Source organism: Pongo abelii, chromosome 11, assembly GCF_028885655.2.
Source record: "Pongo abelii isolate AG06213 chromosome 11, NHGRI_mPonAbe1-v2.0_pri, whole genome shotgun sequence".
NCBI classification, from domain to species: domain Eukaryota; kingdom Metazoa; phylum Chordata; class Mammalia; order Primates; family Hominidae; genus Pongo; species Pongo abelii.
In genome coordinates this window covers 85,818,009-85,836,100 of record NC_071996.2, presented here as the reverse complement: position 1 = coordinate 85,836,100, position 18,092 = coordinate 85,818,009, and the positions used below count along the sequence as shown (strand labels likewise).

General features: G+C 38.4%; 1 protein-coding gene across 4 annotated transcripts in view; it reads right to left on the bottom strand.

Moving 5' to 3' along the window:
- Positions 1-17,845, bottom strand: part of NUP35 (nucleoporin 35) — a 44,148-nt gene extending 26,303 nt beyond the window's left edge. The window contains exons 1-5 of one of the 4 annotated variants that reach the window (XM_054549569.2): positions 17,705-17,845; positions 16,614-16,741; positions 6,841-7,011; positions 4,748-4,875; positions 1,673-1,730 (exon numbers count right to left, since the gene is read on the bottom strand). In XM_054549569.2, the coding sequence (XP_054405544.1) occupies positions 1,673-1,730; positions 4,748-4,875; positions 6,841-7,000 (346 nt within the window). In that variant the 5' untranslated portion in view covers positions 7,001-7,011; positions 16,614-16,741; positions 17,705-17,845. Of the gene's footprint in view, positions 1-1,537; positions 1,564-1,672; positions 1,731-4,747; positions 4,876-6,840; positions 7,012-8,952; positions 9,086-10,796; positions 10,919-16,613; positions 16,742-17,704 lie in introns of those variants that run through there. The other 3 variants (XM_002812652.4, XM_054549570.2, XM_054549571.2) reach the window with 3 other exon arrangements.
- Between the last annotated feature and the right edge of the window lie 247 nt (positions 17,846-18,092).

Genomic DNA, 18,092 nt, shown 5'->3' with positions numbered 1-18,092 from the left:
CACTTACAGACTTTTGAGTAAAGTTTACTTGTCCCCTAACTATCAGTGGTAGGTGGAATAAGCTGGGTAGGTCCCCAAATGATGGCCATGACCTAATCCCTGGAACCTGTGAATGTTACACTACATGGCAAAGGGAATTAAGGTTGCAGGTGGAATTAAGGCTGCTAATCAACTGACCTTAAAATACAAAGATTATCCTAGATTATCTAGAACGGCCCAATGTATTCACAAGGGTCTTTAAAAGAGAGAGGGAGATGTGACTACAGAAGAATGATCAGAGAGTTACAAAGTTGCTGACTGTGAAGATGGAGGAAGGGAACCACAAGCCAAGAAACGTAAGTAGCCTCTAGAAATGGAAAAGGCAAAAAAATAGATTATTGCCGGCCAGGCGCAGTGGCTCAAGCCTGTAATCCCAGCACTTTGGGAGGCCGAGGCGGGTAGATCACAAGGTCAGGAGTTCAAGACCAGCCTGGCCAAGATGGTGAAACCCCATCTCTACCAAAAATACAAAAGAAAAAAAAAATTAGCCAGGCACAGTGGCGAGCACCTGTAATCCCAGCTACTCAGGAGGCTGAGTCAGAACAATCACTTGAACCCAGGAGGTGGAGGTTGCAGTGAGCCAAGATGGTGCCACTGCACTCTAACCTGGGTGACAGAGCAAGACTCCATCTCAAAAAAAAAGAAAAATAGATTTTTGTCTAGAACCTCCATAAATGAACACAGCCCTACCAATGTCTAGATTTTAGCCCACCAAGACCCATTTCAAACTTCTGACCTCCAGAAATGAAAGACAATGAATTTGTTTGTTTAAGCCACTTTTATGTTTGTGGTAGTTTGTTACGGCAGCAACAAAAAACTAATACATTACCCTATTTAAAACTCTAAGTCTCCACCCACTTCCCCCCTTTGCTGCTTAATTTTTTCCTCCACAAAATGTAATACCTTCTAACAAACTTTATAATTTGTTTTGTTTATAAATGTAAATTCTGCAAATAAATGTAAGTTCCATAAAGGCAGGGAATATCTATTTTGTTTACTATTTCCCAGAGTACATAGTTAGGTGCTCAAATATTTGCTGAATAAACATTTGATGGGATTATACACATATGACTACATATGAAGAACTGTGCTAAGGATAATGATGATTATTAAAAAGCCATCAATCTTAAAGAAAAACTAGGTATATAATCAGTGGCTGCTTCTATTCAACGGCATTCAGATTTATAACTATGCATTAACATCTCTCAAAACACCTTTATTATTGTGTCTTAACTATTCCTTTTCATCCCAATCGCAATGGTTTTTTTATTGACAAGTTTTAATAACTAATGAGACACTTCAAACATCTATTAAGTATACAATTTCTTAAAAAGACATTCTGAATATTCACCCCATCATACCTTTAGGGTGATTTGATTCAGAAAATAATCAATATACAAAGTATTTCCTTCCTGAAAGAAGTTATAGAGATTTCGGAAAATCTCCAAGTTTGAAATATAAAATAAAAAATTTTGGCAGTTACCAACAAACATCTTACATTAAATTCATTCGAAGAATAGAGAAGTATTTGGTGTCAGAGTTGTTTACTCCATGATCACACCACTGCACTCCAGCACGGGTAGCAGAGCCACACCCTGTCTTTAAAAAAAAAAAAAAAGAAAGAATCACTTACCTGTTCCAGGAGTAGATGTAACTCCAACAAGAGGACTCTGCATTACTGAAATGTTTGGCTACACAAAAACAGAAGAAAGTGTTATGGTAAAAATGCAAAACATAAATACAGTAAGTGTTAAAAGGCTTCATTCAATGGATAACTGAATTTTTATCATGTGCTGGAGATGCCTCTAATTAGCTCAAAGTACAAATGCACTCTTTTTTCCCCGTAAGTTAAACAGTATTAACCTAAAATTTACTAGATCCCTTAGTATTTGTTTAAAATAAGAAAAGTCATATTATGTTTAAAAAAAAAAAAAAAGGCTATCTTCTGTAAAAGGTGACATGGTAACTGTTTTTAGTTTCTAATGTACAATATTTGAAATAACAGAGATAATGGTAATTTTTAAAATGACCAAGTTCATATAGAAAAACAGAAGGGTGACAAAATTTGATTTTCAACAGATACTTAGAAACCATGAAATACTATAGATTCAAATCAGTCTAAACAATAAAAGACAGCATATCCCTACCACTACCAGTAGAAAGTTCCAAAACTGGTAAATTATCCATTTCAGTTCCTTTAAATATAAAAAAATTAAGGATTAAAATAGTTAAAAATCCTTCTAAAACAAAGACAATATCCAATCAATAAATGAGAACAGAATCTCTCTAGAACTCAATAAAGATTTTTTAAAACAGATTCTAATTAAACTAAGGAAATCTCAAATAGCTTCATTTAGCAACCAGAACTAAATGCTGAGAGAATGTTGGGAGAGATATAAAATTTATTCTTCAATTATTAATGCCAATTCTTTCATGATAGAAAAAGGTTGAGCAAATTCCAGGGGGCATAACTAATTTGGGCTCTAATCTAGCAATAATATTCCTACCAACTTTCAAATCAAAAATATTCTCTATAAATCATGACCCATGAGTTTTTGAAACATTTTGAATACAGCAATATCTGTAAACCTTTGTCTGTATCATCAGAGAAGTAATGAAAACTTGCACAAATTTAGAAGCCAGTGGTTCTTGTAACAAACAATTTTTTAATTTTTTAATTTTTATTATTTTATTTTTGAGACAGGGTCTCACTCTGTCACCCAGGCTGAGTGCAGTAACACGATCACAGCCCACTGTAGCCTGAGCTTGCCAGGCTCAAGCAATCGTCCCACCTCAGCCTTCTGAGTAGCTTGGACTATAGGTACACACCACCACATCTAGCCAATTTTTTTTTTTTGTATTTTCAGTAGAGACAGAGTTTCGCCATGTAGCCCAAGGTGATCTCAAACTCATGGGTTCAAGCAATCTGCCCAAAGGCCAGCACAGTGGCTCACACCTGTAATCCCAGCACTTTTGGAGGCCAAGGAAGGTGGATTACTTGAGCTCAGGAGTTCAAGACCAGCCTGGGCAACAGGACAAATCCCATCTCTACAAAAAATACAAAAGTTAGCAAGACATGGTGGTGCACGTCTGTAGTCCCCGCTACTAGGGAGAAGAGGTGGGAGGATCACTTGAGCCCAGGATGTCGAGGCTACAGTGGGGCATGAGCATTTCACTGCACTCTAGTCTGGGTGATAGAGTAAGACCCTGTCTCAAAAAATAATAATAATAAACAAAAATACATAAAAATCAAGCAATCCACCCACCTCGGCCTCCCAAAGTGCTGGGATTACAGGCGTGCACCAACACGCCCAGCCTTCATACCAAACTAATCATAAGCTTTACTTAGCAACCTTTAGAAAACCATCCCAGACCAGGATATCCATTAGGAACAACAAATGCCATACGTGTAATTTTACCATTTCTAGTAGGCACATTTTAAAAGTACAAACAGGTAAAATTTAGTAATAGTTTATTTAGCCAAACACATCCAAAACATTATCATTTCAATATGTAATCAACATAAAAAAATAAGATACCTTACATTCTTTCTAAGTCTTCAAACTCTAGTGTGTATTTTATAAAGTATATCTCAATAAAGACTAGCTATATCTCTAGTATCAATAGCCACACTTAGCTAGTGGCTCCTGTTGGACAGGAAGGCAAGTCTAGAAGTATTGGGAAGAAACAGCAACCTGTTTACCACAGTGAATGAATTTTGCTTTACTTGACAAGGAAATCTAGTATGCCAGACATATCAAGCCTATAAATAGCATGAATCCACTGAAAAATGCTTTCTAATATTCTTGAACTCTCAACTTCACTAAATACAATTTAGGGAAAGGCATAAAACATTTATCTAAAGCAAACAGCAGACATATCTTTATATAAAGAACTTATCAACTTAACTGATAAACTTTGTTTATACATCCTACTAAGCACAGTAATAGGAAACACTTTTGTCTATGAAGCTGCTAAATTTTCTACTTAAAAGAAAAGTCGGCCAGGCACAGTGTCTCACATTTATAACCTAGAGCTATGAGAGGTCAAGGTGCAAGGATCACCTGAATCCGGCAAGACCTCATCTCTACAAAAAAAAATACAATTAGCCAGGCATAGCAGCACGTGCCTATATCCCAATAGGACAGTTGAGGCAGGAGGACTGGTTGAACCCAGGAGTTCAAGGCTGCAGAGTTATGACTGTGCCACTGCACTCTAGCCTGGGCAACCGAGCAGGACCCTGTTGGGGACCCTAAAAAAAGAAGAAAATAAAGACAAATCCATACTACTTCTCAGCTGACAAGTGCCCTAGATCTAGATGAAACTCTAAATTTTCATTTGTTCTTTCAAATAATTTTTAAATATTAAATATTAAACTTCTTAAACAATCAGAATGATTTAAATGATAATCACATTCTACATGTACATTAAGTAGGTTGGAGGTATGGGCAGGTGGATAAGGCATACCTATAAAAACCTGAGAATTACCTATGAGAGAAAATCTAGAGTTCTACACTGTTAAGTACAGTTCATCATCAACACAATTGAAGTACATTCTATGATGTGTTTAATGCTTATTCGGTGCAACATAGTTGCATAGTCTATTAAAATAGACTTCAGGGAAACATTTCAAAGTATTGACTCTCACTGAACAGCCACATAAAACCATGATGTTGTTCATTGTGGATCAAAAGCGTATTCATATTACCTGTCTTCTCGAAGTTAAAGGTGTTGATCCAAGTCCTGGGCTAGAAATGTCATCATATATACTTCTAACTGGTGGAGCGCCACTTTTATCTTTATGAGCTGGTACAACTGGTTGTGGTGGTGACCCACCTACAGCACACAAAAAAAAAAGGATTCTTCTGTCTTTTTGGTAAGATTTTTTAAATTGATATTTTTGAAATACTGACTTAAAATCTTGTCTCCTAGTTCTTTTCAAACTTTAATATGCTGAACAGTCACCTGGGGACCTTGTTAAAATTCAGACTCTGATTCAGAAGGTGTAGGGTGAAGCCTGAGATTATACAGTTCTAATAAGCTCCCAGGTGATGCCAATGCTGCTGATCCACAGACTGCATTTTGAATAAAAGGATTCGGAGTAAGTAGTTAATGAAAATCATAGTTTTCACAAAACACATGTAACTTTTGCTTGCTCTACAAAACGCTTAACATTTAAATACAAAACTTGATCCCATTTCTCACTTGAAAGTAGGTACTAAACAGCTCCAGTCTGTAGATTCCTGAATAAATATAATTCCCTAATGTAGAACTTGACTATCCAGATTAAGTAGATCCCATTCATGTTTCTCACAGTAGAAATATATTTAAGTACATAATAAAGATGTAGTAAAAGGACCAAGTTCTGTGACATAAAGATGTCTTTATCGATCAGAGAACATGCAATGTCAAATAGTGATGCAGCCCAGACCATCGGTAAGACTAATGTCTGAGCCTGGACTGTACAGCTTAAGCTATTCAGAGCACAATCTATGGAATAAGACTAACCTGAGGTTTATAGTGCTCTCTCACTTACTAGCAAGTGAGCTTCAGCAAATTATTTATTGCATTTAGCCTCAGTTTTCTCTTTTTAAAGATGGGGATACTATTACCTACCCTTTAAGATTGACAAAATAATGATTAGCATACTGCCAGGCTCATAAGCAATCAATATATGTTGGCTACCATAATAAAATAACACATTTGAAATTTAATGTTTAATGTTAAATGAATTACTTCAAATATAATTTATCATTCTCCCTGATAAATCCTAAATAATAAACCATTTTAAAGCAAAAATACTTTAAAGGGCAATTAAGGTAAAAAGAGTTTTCACTTGAACAACTACTAAAGGATATTAGCTCACAATTAGAATTCAACACTTCTGTATCTAATTCTCACTACTCAGTTAAAACTTCGAAGTCATTTTTAAAAATATTTCTTTGCTAAAGGAGTTCTGTAATAAATACAGGCTGCATTTACAATACTTTGCCCTCACAATCACCAGTTCTGTGTATAAAACCTCCCCCTAGTTTCCTTAAACATGCTGTATGTGAGAATCTCAATTCACTAAGACTAAAGGCAAAATTCGTATCTACATCTTCAAGTTACACTTCTTTTGACCGATTATTTCCTATTCTTGTATCTTAAGATGAATTACTTTAAATCAATTCAGTTGAAGCTAAATGATGGTATTTCATCAACTCTATGAGGCACTCTTCCCCCTACCACACTCTGACATCTCCAAAACAGAAATTTTACAAAAAATGGCATCTTAGCATTGTGTCATATTTAGGGTTATCTTTCCTAGTAGTACTTAAAAGCCAATTCAAAGGCATCTTAGAATGAATAAAACATAGAATACATTTTAGTGGCTCTAGAAATTACAGCTTATACTGCTTACACCTCTATTCCAAGAGCCTTTAAATAAAGGCTTTGCTTTATAATAGACACATTGCTTAAATTTTTTTAATGAATGAATGTATTGATGAGGGTGAATGCTGCACCATTACACTTTTTAAAATTCTAGCACAAGCTTGTCCCACCCATGGCTTGAACACTGCATGAAGCCCAGGATGGCTCTGAATGTGGCCCAACACAAATTGGTAAACTTTCTTAAAACATTTTAAGATTTTTTTTGCATTTTTTTTTTTTTTTTAGCTCATCAGCTATTATCAGAGTTACTGTATTTTATGTGTGGCCCAAGTCAATTCTTCTTCCAATGTGGTCCAGGAAAGCCAAAAAATTGGACATCCCTGTATTTAGCATGTCTATAAAAATTATTTTAAGCAATTCACCTACCTGCAAGTAAAGGTGATCTCATTTCCATTACTCCTACTGAAGGGCCACTAATTGATCGAGGTTGTGGAGTCACCGGAGCTGGCAAATCCCCCATTAAAAATCCAGGTAAGAACTGGGCATTAACTCCTGGCTTTGGAGATGTGGGTGAACCCAGCATCATTGGTTCAGATCCTACATGAATCAAAAAATAAATTAAGGACTTTTCTGTTACAGTATCTGACAAAAACATGCAAGAATCTAACATAATTTTGAAAATTTAATCAAAACTTTTAGATGTAATAGAACCATAGTTGAATTTATTATTTTAAAAGCCAACAAAAAATATTTCTAGAAAAATGTAAAGTTATCTTGTATTCACTTTTTTTTTTTCTTGAGTCGGAGTCTCACTCTGTCACTAGGCTGGAGTGCAGTGGCACAATCTCAGCTCACTGCAACCTTCACCTCCTAGGCTCAACCGATCCTCCCTCCTCAGCCTCTCAGTAGCTAAGTCTACAGGCCTGCACCACCACGCCCAGCTAATTTTTGTATTTTTTTGTAGAAACAGGGTTTCACCATGCTGTCCAGGCTGCTCTGGTGCTCCTGAGCTCAGGTGATCCACCAGCCTTCGCCTCCCAAAGTGCTGAGATTAAAGGCGTGAAGCCACTACGCCTGGCAGCACAATATTAATCTGTGACAGCTATTTTTGTTTACATTATTTCAGGGGTTTAAAAATCACACTAATATAATAACTTCTTTCCATTTCCGAATCAGTTGGGACTATGTAACAACCGAAAACAAGGACAGGCTGCACTACTTATACATACAAAGTCTTAGCATATCAAACACAATGGGTTTAGCTTGCTAAATTGTTTCTTTTTCTTCCCCATAAAAAGTTCATCATTATTGTGATAAAACTGTAACCATGCATATATTAGAGCACTTAGAAAATAACAGCGATAACTAGCATCCTAACTCAGAAACATGTTGAAAAGAGTTGAAAACTTATTTTTGTATCTTTTTTCTTAATCATTAGTTTAAATCAAGAATAATCACAGCTGGGCATGGTGACTCACGCCTGCAGTCCTAGCACTTTGGGAGGCCAAGGCAAGAGGATCACTTGAGCTCGGGAGTTCAAGACCAGCCTGGGCAACACACTGAGATCTCATCTTTTTTATTTAAAAAAAAAAAAAATTAAAGAATCATCATTAAATATCCCAATATAAAGCCAACTTAGAGAAATGAAACCTCACAACTGATACAAAATTAATCCTCACAATCTATAGAGTAGATGTTATTTCCCTTATGAAGATGAGTGAGCTATGTAATTCTAATTTCAGAGCAAAATAGCAGAATAAGGAAAACAATGGGCTATGGAGTCAAAGATGTGGGTTCAAGTTCTCTCAGCAAAAGGGAATAACCATAGCTAGCATCCACTAACAGAGCTTTTGTTAGAATTACTGCAAGTATAGCTTGACCTGGTACCTGATATACAGTTAGGTGCTCAATAAATACGAATTATTATTTTCTACAAATATTTTATAACAGCAAAAACTGAGTAAAGTATAAATATAGAATTTGCAATGTCTGCTTATGAAAATAATTTTCAACTAGGTGACAAGCCTGAGTGTGACTCACTGCACTCAGAAGGGTCAAATGTTTGCTATGTTATTTGTATGTTTTTTTATTAACTATTACTTAACTTCTAGACAGCCTTAAAAATCTGTTTCTTAATATCCAAAAGCTGCCAACTATTTAGTCTTCCTCTTATTTCCCATTATACTAGGCCTAGATATTAACAAGTGTATAAAAGACAAAAAAAAAAATTCAATAAATGGATAAAGCAAATACTAAAACAAGGTTTGAAAAACTCTAATTACATTGTAATTATTTTATAAAGTGCTAGTTACTATGTTACATGGCACTATAGAAATATTTCGTAAGAAGATCCACTAAAATCAAACCAAAAGTCTTAACAAAAGCATATTCTTAACAGATATTCAGAATACCACATTAAACGCAAAGTTTTTGGTAACATCCACTACATTCACTCCCCCTCCCTAAAAGAAAAAAAATATATAGCAAAATAAAGTAAGAATTGGCTTAAGAAAAGTTCTGATATATCTGGATACATACAGACATAGTAGAAGGCTCAAGCCTGTAATCCCAGGATTTTGGGACGCCGAGGCGGGTGGATCGCTTGAGCTCAGTTCGAGACCAGTCCGGACAAAATGGCGAAACCTTGTCTCTACCAAAAATACAAAAAGTAGCTGGGCGTGGCAGCACACGCCTGTGGTCCCAGCCCCTGGGAGGCTGAGGTGGGAGGATCGCTTGAGCCCGGAGGCGGAGGTTGCAGTGAGCTGAGACTGCACAACTGCACTCCAGCCCGGGTGACACGGCGAGACCCTGTGTCAAAAAAGAGGAAGGGAGGGAGGGAGGGAAGGAAGGAGAGAGGGAAGAAGGAAGGAAAAGAAAAAAGAAAGCACCAGACAAGAAGGAGGGCACAATGGGCTCTTAATCAGGACTGTCACTAACCACCCCTCAGGCTAAATTTCACTTAAAGCAAACGTAAGGAAAAGATGCTGCATGTCCTCAATTACATTTCATATTCTGTGCTCCTAAAAGATACGTACTCAGCTAGCACAGTTTGTTGAAGTCAACCCTTAGTTTTACTACACCAGTGGGCACCTGGAATATCTGCAAAATGTGGACTTGAACATTAATACTGGCCAATGTCAGATTTCTGGCAAGGCAATATACAGGGATTGGTTATTCACATGTGTAACCCCAATAAATACGCACTCCAAAATGTTTTTGTTGAATAGAAAAATTTGGAACCGGAAATGAAGTTTTCTGATCTCTAAAATATATTAAAAATAAATACCAAGACGACATCTGTATATAAATTTTAATGCAGAGTATCTGCATTATTGACATTATGCATTTAGTTTTTTTTATGACAGACTAAAGCAGTTCAAGTTACTCTGTTCTCAGAAGGAACTTATCTTACACCAAACATGGCAAGCATTACATACCCTTCAAATCTAAAGACTCTTTCTACACCATATATATCACATTTGCTCTCTTTTCCAAGCTCAGAAAGTTATAACCTAACTTTTCAGGTAAGTCTCTATGACAGTAAGACGGTTCATTTTCCGTTCTAAAATTTTCGACGATTCTCACAAGTCGCAAAACTCAACAGGAAAAAAAGGAATCCGCGTGCTGTTAAAGTGGTAGATTTTTTTCAAAGACGACATATTTCAACGAGGCTCCGCAATGAATAATGGAAATGAATCTTTAAAAAAATTCAGATCGTGACTTATTAGAGAAAAATACCTCCTACAATACTTAAGAGTCACTTTCCCCAAATAAAGGCGGGAAATATCGTGCGAACTCCTAGCTTGCTATTAAGGTCAATATCTCAATGATTACCAACCACATGGTTGATTAAATGTTGCACGATTCGAGCTTCCATTAACAACAAGATTCCTTTGGCAAAGCCCGGGAGAGAGGAGTCGAAACAGGAACTAGAAGCACAGGTGATCAAGAAGCAGTGGACTGCACCCACACACTTCAGGGCACCGCCCACCCACGTGTACCGCGGTCAGTTCCTCTCAGGGATGCTACCGGGGACCGGGGAATCCAGCAACCAGCATCGCGTCTCGGGTATCAGGAGGAGGTTAAGGTATGGGCCAGTCTAACGCGGCTGGCGTGTGGGGGCACAAACACAGCTCAGTCACCGCCAGACGGCCTTTTCTTCACCCTCCCAGGGCCCACAGCTTCCCGGCGCCACCTTTGTAGCAGTACGGAGGCGATGCGTCGAGTAGGGGACCGACTAGGAACTTGGGGGCACCCAAGGGTTCCCCCTCCGCGACTGAAACCAGCAGACGAGAGCCTGACGACTGCCTTTCAGTCTTGCCCGCCTCCAGGCCCAGAGCATGGATGGCAGTGCCAGCAAGGAAAAGCAATATTTCACTCACCTAACGCGGGCCCCTGAGGTTCCACGGCAAAGGCTGCCATTGCGTCGGCAACTACACTTAAAACCAGGACCTTCCCAATTTTCAAAAATGGCGGAAACGCTCCCGACGGGTAACGGCGTGCTACCTTATGGGGTTGCGTAACTTCCGGACCTGCGCCCTGCTTAAGTTGTGGGCGCCGGAGCCATTTTGGAATAGGGCAAAGTCTTTGCGCTGAGAATTTCCGAGAAAAGGGTTTTTCCACCGGGAAGGTGGCGAACCAGTGTGTGGTTCTATGAATGCTTTTCATCCGGGAATGCTTCCTGATTTGTTGGTACTTAAATTACATAGGAGCACAGGTTATTTTACTCACGGTTTCATAATCAGCGTGAGTTGACCCAGTGCTCTTATCATCGGTAAGCTTTTCTGAGTAACACCTGGAAAAGTCTGCTTGATGAAAACAGTTGGTGCCTCTTTGCAATGTCGATTTCTGGGCTTAGTACATGACGCTTTTTTCTCAAAGCATGTTTTCTACTATCCGTATGCCATTTCTTTTAAATTTTGTGTTTTGTAGACAATTTTACATTAAAGCATAACTCATACGCTGTTTTGTTGCATATTAAAACATACAAAAATATAGCTAACGAACGCATAAAGTACACATGTAAATAATGGAGGATAATTATACGCACCCACGAACCCTCCACACCGCGGAATCTTGCGTGCTTCTTGCATGTGCCATCCCTGCCGTCCACCTCCCCTCACTTTGCTGCTTTTCTTTAGGGCATAGTCATACGTAAATCATATACACATTCTGCATATGTGTGTGTAAAAATATATTGTTTAGTTTTGCCCAGCTACTGACTTTATAAAATAATGTGCTACATACGTACAACTGGGGACGTTCTCTGCTCCATACCATGAGGATTATTTCCAAAACATCCACCCATGCTCAGCTATTTCTTCTAGGACTTCCTAAAATCTCAAATGGAGGAAGAATTTTGTCTTTGGAATGAGGCAATAACAATTCCAGAATTAAATGGTTCACAGAAATCAAATTTTAAAACCACTCACAGATCGAATTGACTTTTTGAAAATGGGTGTGCGAATTGAATTGTGTCCCCCAAAAATTTATGTTCAAGTCCTAACCTTCATGCTTATGAATATGATCTTATTTGGAAATCGGGTCTTTGCAGATGTAATAAAGTTCAGATAAAGTCATATTGGAGTACCACAAGCTCGGTTAACTAAACCATTACAAATGTATCTCTTATAGTTCTGGAGGCCAAAAATCCAAAATGAGTATTGTGGGGCTAAAATCAAGGTACCAGAAGGACTATTTTCTTCTGGAGGCTCCAGGAGAGAATCTATTACCTTGCTTTGTCAAGCTTCTAGAAGCCACTTATATTTCTTAGCTTGTGCCACCTGCCTGCTTTTTCAAAGCCGACGATGTAGCATCTTTGGTCTGTCTGACACTGCTTTGTTCAGCTTCTGCCATCACATAGCCTTGTGATGACATTTAGGACTCACCCGGGTAATCCAGGATAATCTTACTATTTCAATATCCAGTAGAGGCGATTAAGTTAATAATCACATCTTCAAAATACCTTTTGCCATATAAGGTAACATTCACAGATTCTAAAGCTTAGTGTATGGATATCTTTGGAGAGTAGTCAGCCCACAACACAGAGCAATCCACTTTTTAGAATTAAGCTACCAAGAGAGGTATATCAATGAAGAAATTTCTACACACATTGAGGCTAGATGTGGTGGCTCACACCTGCAATCCCAGCACCTTGGGAGGCTGAGGGGTTGATCACTTGAGCCCAGGAGTTTGAGACATAGTGAGACCCCACTTCTCTACAAAATAAAAAATAAATTTTTTAAAAAGAAATTTCTATACAAATTATGATCTAGCCAAACAAAAGAACACTATACACCAGCTAAAATGAATTAGATGGATTTGATATGAGTGTAAATATTAACCAAGAAAGACCTCTGTGATAGATATAATGAAAAAAAGTAATTTGAAAACATGCATGCATATATGGCATCATTTTTATTTAATAACAGGTTTATTTAGGAACAGATGCAGAGAAAGATAGAGAGAGAAAAAACAGTGATGCTTCTTTAAATAAAGGAAGATGTTGAAAAAGATTTGGCACCAGCCGGGCGCGGTGGCTCACGCCTGTAATCCCAGCACTTTGGGAGGCCGAGGTGGGCGGATCACAAGGTCAGGAGTTCGAGACCAGCCTGGCCAACATGGTGAAACCCCATCTCTACTAAAGATACAAAAATTATGCAGGCATGGTGGCTCGTGCCTGTAATCCCACCTACTTGGGAGGCTGAGGCAGGAGAATAGCTTGAACCCAGGAGGCGGAGGTTGCAGTGAGCCAAGACCATGCCACTGCACTCCAGCCTGGCAACAGAGCAAGACTCCGTCTCAAAAAAAAAAAAAGAAAAGAAAAAAAGATTCGCACCAAACTATTAACAGTAGAGATAAAGTAGGAAAGGGTTTGTAAATTGGAGGATTTAAGAATGGCCTTTACACATGTATACATATGTAACAAACCTGCACGTTGTGCACATGTACCCTAGAACTTAAAGTATAATAATAATAATAAAAAGAATGGCCTTTAACTTATTTTATACAATTTTTGTGGTTGATGACAGGTGTTACTGCTATTTTATTTATTTATTTATTTATTTATTTATTTATTTATTTATTTTGAGATGTAGTCTCACTCTGTCGCCAGGCTGGAGTGCAGTGGCGTGATCTCAGCTCACTGCAACCTCCACTGATTCCCCTGCCTCAGCCTCCCGAGTAGCTGGGACTACAGGTGCATGCCACCACACCTGACTAATTTTTTTTTTTTTGAATTTTAGTAGAGACAGAGTTTTACCATCTTGGCCAGGATGGTCTTGATCTCCTGACCTCATAATCCGCCCGCCTCAACCTCCCAAAGAGCTGGGATTACAAGCATGAGCCACCATGCCTGGCCCTATTTTCTTTATTTTTTAAATTAAAAACTTTTTTCCATTAAGACATTTATTTTCCTTTCTTTACCTGCATTTCAATCTTTTACCCTTTCAACGGGCTCTTTCCTTACCAAGCTATAAAGAAGCCCAGTATTGAAACCCTCCCTAGGCCTTGCTCCTCCACCTACCTACCATGTGCTAATTTCTCTCTCATTTCATTTTTTCACAATCTCAAAAGAAGTGTCTATAGATTTTAGTAAATTATCTGTTTCCCTATCTTTACTATTTTGATTTTTAATTAATTACAGATTGGCTCCTGTGTAATGCTCTTCCGAAATAAAACTACTGACCCCAACTATTTTTTTTTCTAATTGCCAAATTAGACCTGCCTCCTTGACATCTGCAGTATCCAACAGCTTTGACAATCTTTTCCTAAGTACAAATGTTTTCTCTATTTTTGGTGATGCTACACTTCCTATTTCTCATAACTTCCTACTCCTTTTCTGGTTTTTCAATAATTGATCCCATTTTTTTTTTCTAACCTGGGAATATTATTGTTGTTCAAGCCTTTGCTCTCTCCTTTCTTTTTCAACTCTTAGTGGTCTCCCTTGGAATCCTTATCATTGTCACCCTGTGCAAATAATTTTTAATAATCTATGCCCAACATCTCTAAAGCCAAATGCCACTTTTCCAGATGCTTGCTGGACAACCTACCCGTACATCAAACCTCAAAAGCAAGCTCATCTTTTGTCTCTTTTTTTCATCTCTTAGAAACTCAAAATTGAATTCATAGTGTGTTAGTGGAATTTAGAGTCAGACAGACCTCAATTCAGAGCCCAACTCTCTCACTAAAACCTGTATAACTTGGATTTGTATTTGATTTCTAGATTTTATTGTTTGTAAAATAGAAACAATACCTACTTTGAAAAATGGTTATTCTTAATACAGTGTCTGCTCCGCTTTGTTTTTTCTGACATTCACCTTCTCTACCATCAAACATTCAGATATTCTTTCTGCCTCTTCAATTCCTATACAATTGCAGTCAACTCCTTACATCCCTGCCTTCAGTTTCTCCCACCAAGCCTAACACACCAGTAGCCAAAACTTGCTTTTTTTGTGTGTTTTTTTTTTTTGAGACGGAGTCTTACTCTGTCATCCAGGCTGGAGTGCAGTGGAGCGATCCCAGGTTACTGCAACATCTGCCTCCCGTGTTCAAGAAATTCTCCTGCCTCAGGCTCCCGAGTAGCTGGGATTACAGGCGCACACCGCCACAGCCGGCTACTTTTTGTATTTTTAATAGAGACAGGGTTTTGCCATGTTGGCCAGGCTGGTCTCGAAATCCTGACCTCGAGTGATCTGTCAGCTTTCACCTCCCAAAGTGTTGGGATTACAGGCATGAGCCACCGCGCCTGGCCCAAAGCTTTCTTCTTCATACACATTACCCAGCTGTCTGAAAACACTCACTGAGTTCCTATTTTCTACAGAAGCCTCCTTTTCTTCAGCCTCCACAAGACTCAGGTGTGCAGCACATGTCATTTTAGTAACATCCTTCATTATACTATATACATTGTCACCCGGACAGCAAAGAAGGAAAAAAATCAGAATCTCTCATGGTGGGAGGGTAGAAGCATCTCTTTAAGAGACTTCCATAGGAACCCCTAATGGCAATACACATTGTTACCCTACTTTCACCTTGGGGTAACTGAGAACCTTGGCTTCAAAAATAAAATCCAAGGGTGGGGTGGCATGTACCTTTTAGTCCCAGCTACTCAGGAGGCTGAGGCGGGAGGATCACTTGAGCCCAGGAGTTCCATGCTGCAGTAAGCCATGATCCTGTTACTGAACTCCAGCCTAGACCACAGAGCTGGACCCTGTTCCCTGCCCACCCCCCTCCAAAAATAAAAATTTCCTTCACCTCCTCATCCTAACCTTTTGCTCCAATCAATTCTCTCATTATTCCCTGTGGAAAACCCTCATTCTCTTGTGAACAGCTCTTCACATTGTATTTCTTGCTCACATCAACCCTCTACCTAGCATCCCTTAGCTTTCCACCCCAATTTGCAAAGTCTTGTGTTTCTTTCAAGTAGCAGCTCAAGCCTCTTTATGTCATGAAATCTGCCCCAGCCATTGCCAACTCTGAATCATCGTATCTCTTCACCTCACTTTGCTGTAAGATACTTGTTTTGTAAGTTTTCTTTTCAGCACCACTAGATGGATTTTCTTGAGGCCAGGGACCATAACTTTTCCTATTTTGTATTTCCATTATTTTTCAATTAAATGTATGTTGAAAAATAAATGGTTACAGTAGGTAGCTATTCAGGCATAAACAGAGCAAGAGAGGGTACCCCCTATCCCAACCAGGAATGTCAGACGGTTGTTAAACTGTCTTTCTAAAATAATTGGTTGCAGCCAGTGCCAGGAAAAGGCAGTTTCCCAGTAGATAGAAACACCTAAAACTGGTGGTCAGCAGCTTCTGGATAAGATCTAAGGAGTTGGGAGAGTGGGCTCGAGCACGCATATTAAGAGGCAAAATGGAGGAGTTTAACTGGTAGCTGACCTCCTAAGGACATTCAGCTGGTAAAGGAAGAACCCCTCTAGTGAGCATGCGTACAACTCCAGTAAACACACTGCGCATGCTTACCTCCAAATTGCTAACAGGCCTCCCACTCCAAGGGAAGAATCAAGGGAAAAGGGATGCAAGATGCCGGAAGTATGCCAACATGTAAAACCCTACATCCAAGGTCAAATGGGGCACTTGTCCTCCAAGATGCCCACTTGGCCCTCTTCCAAGTGTACTTTACTTTCTTTTCATTCCTCCTCTAAAGTTTTTCAATAAACCTTCACTCCTGCTCTAAAACTTGCCTTGGTCTCTTCTGCTTTATGCCCCTTAGTCGGATTCTCTCCTGAGGACACAAGAATTGTTGTTGCAGACCCGTATGGATTTGCCGCTGATAACATATTTTGGTGCTGTGTAACTTGGATTCCCACCACTGATAACAAAATGATTAAACATTAATTACAAGCTGTAAATAAACATTAAACAAAGGATAATTATCTGACATAACTTATTTAATGCAATTTTGCATGTTTGCCAATTTTAAAAATCATAACTGCACATTAATTATATTAAGTGCTTATTATAAAGACCTGTTTATATAGTTCTAATTACCCTTTTTTGTGTAACATGAGATCTTCAAAGTGTGGATTATCTTGAATGAGAAACATTTGTACTTTTTTTTTATTTCTTGTTAAACTGCAATTTTAGAAATATTGCATGTTCACTATATTCCTCTGTACATGAATATTATCTTGATTACAATACTTGTTTCTCTACCTTCTATTCTGAACGCACTAAATAAACTGTCAAGTGGAACCTGTTTCCTATTTCTGTTCTGAATTCCTTCCTCCCAGGACATCAGATTTCATCAAAGTGCTATTTTTGTAGACCATTGATTATCAAACTTAAGTGGGGAGCCCTTTCTTCAACAAAGGATGGTGCAGATGCTTAATAAATACAACTGCCCAATTGGGAGGGGAGGAACAGAAAGAGTACGAGGGTTCTTGCCCCCTAAACTGCCAACTATCGCAACTCCAGGTGACTCTTGAAACACTTGGTTTGGAGTACCTAGGGCTACAGAGAGCTCAACCTGAAAATTAGCTCTGGGCTATATTTCAACTTTCTTCTAAACTCAAATTTTGAAAAAGTCAGAAATATGTAAAATCTCACATTTTAAAAATTTTTCAGTAAGCTTAATATATCCACACCAAACTGCTTGTATATCTATCATATATACTGAATATTCATCAACCTATTTATAAGTGTCTAACAATATGCAGTGTTTGTATATAAATATAAAATCAATTTGTTACTCTTAAAAGCCCACTCTCAGTCTATTCTATAAAACAAAAACAAGTAATTTTTTAAAATTGAAGTGAAGAAAAAAGATTTCCACCTTTAGTAAGACTTTAGAAAAAAGATGGAGTTTGTCATCTTCAGAAAGAGAGCAAGGGGAGAGAGCATTTTATGACTCATGCTCTCACCATCTCAGCCTTCAGCACTTGGTGTAACATGGGCTACCATTCACTTAGTGATGTCACATAAAGCACACAGAGGAACCATGACTTCCTGGGTACCAAGGACAAGTGATCTCCAAAGGCCCTTTGTGATGTTTATGATGTAGAGATCTGGCTGGGCATGGTGACTCATGCCTGTGATCCCAGCACTTTGGGAGGCTGAAGCAGGAGGATTGCTTGAGCTCAGGAGTTTAACATCAGCCTGGGCCACACAGTGAGACCTTGTCTTTAAAAAAATCATCTTTAAAAAAATCAGACATCATCTTT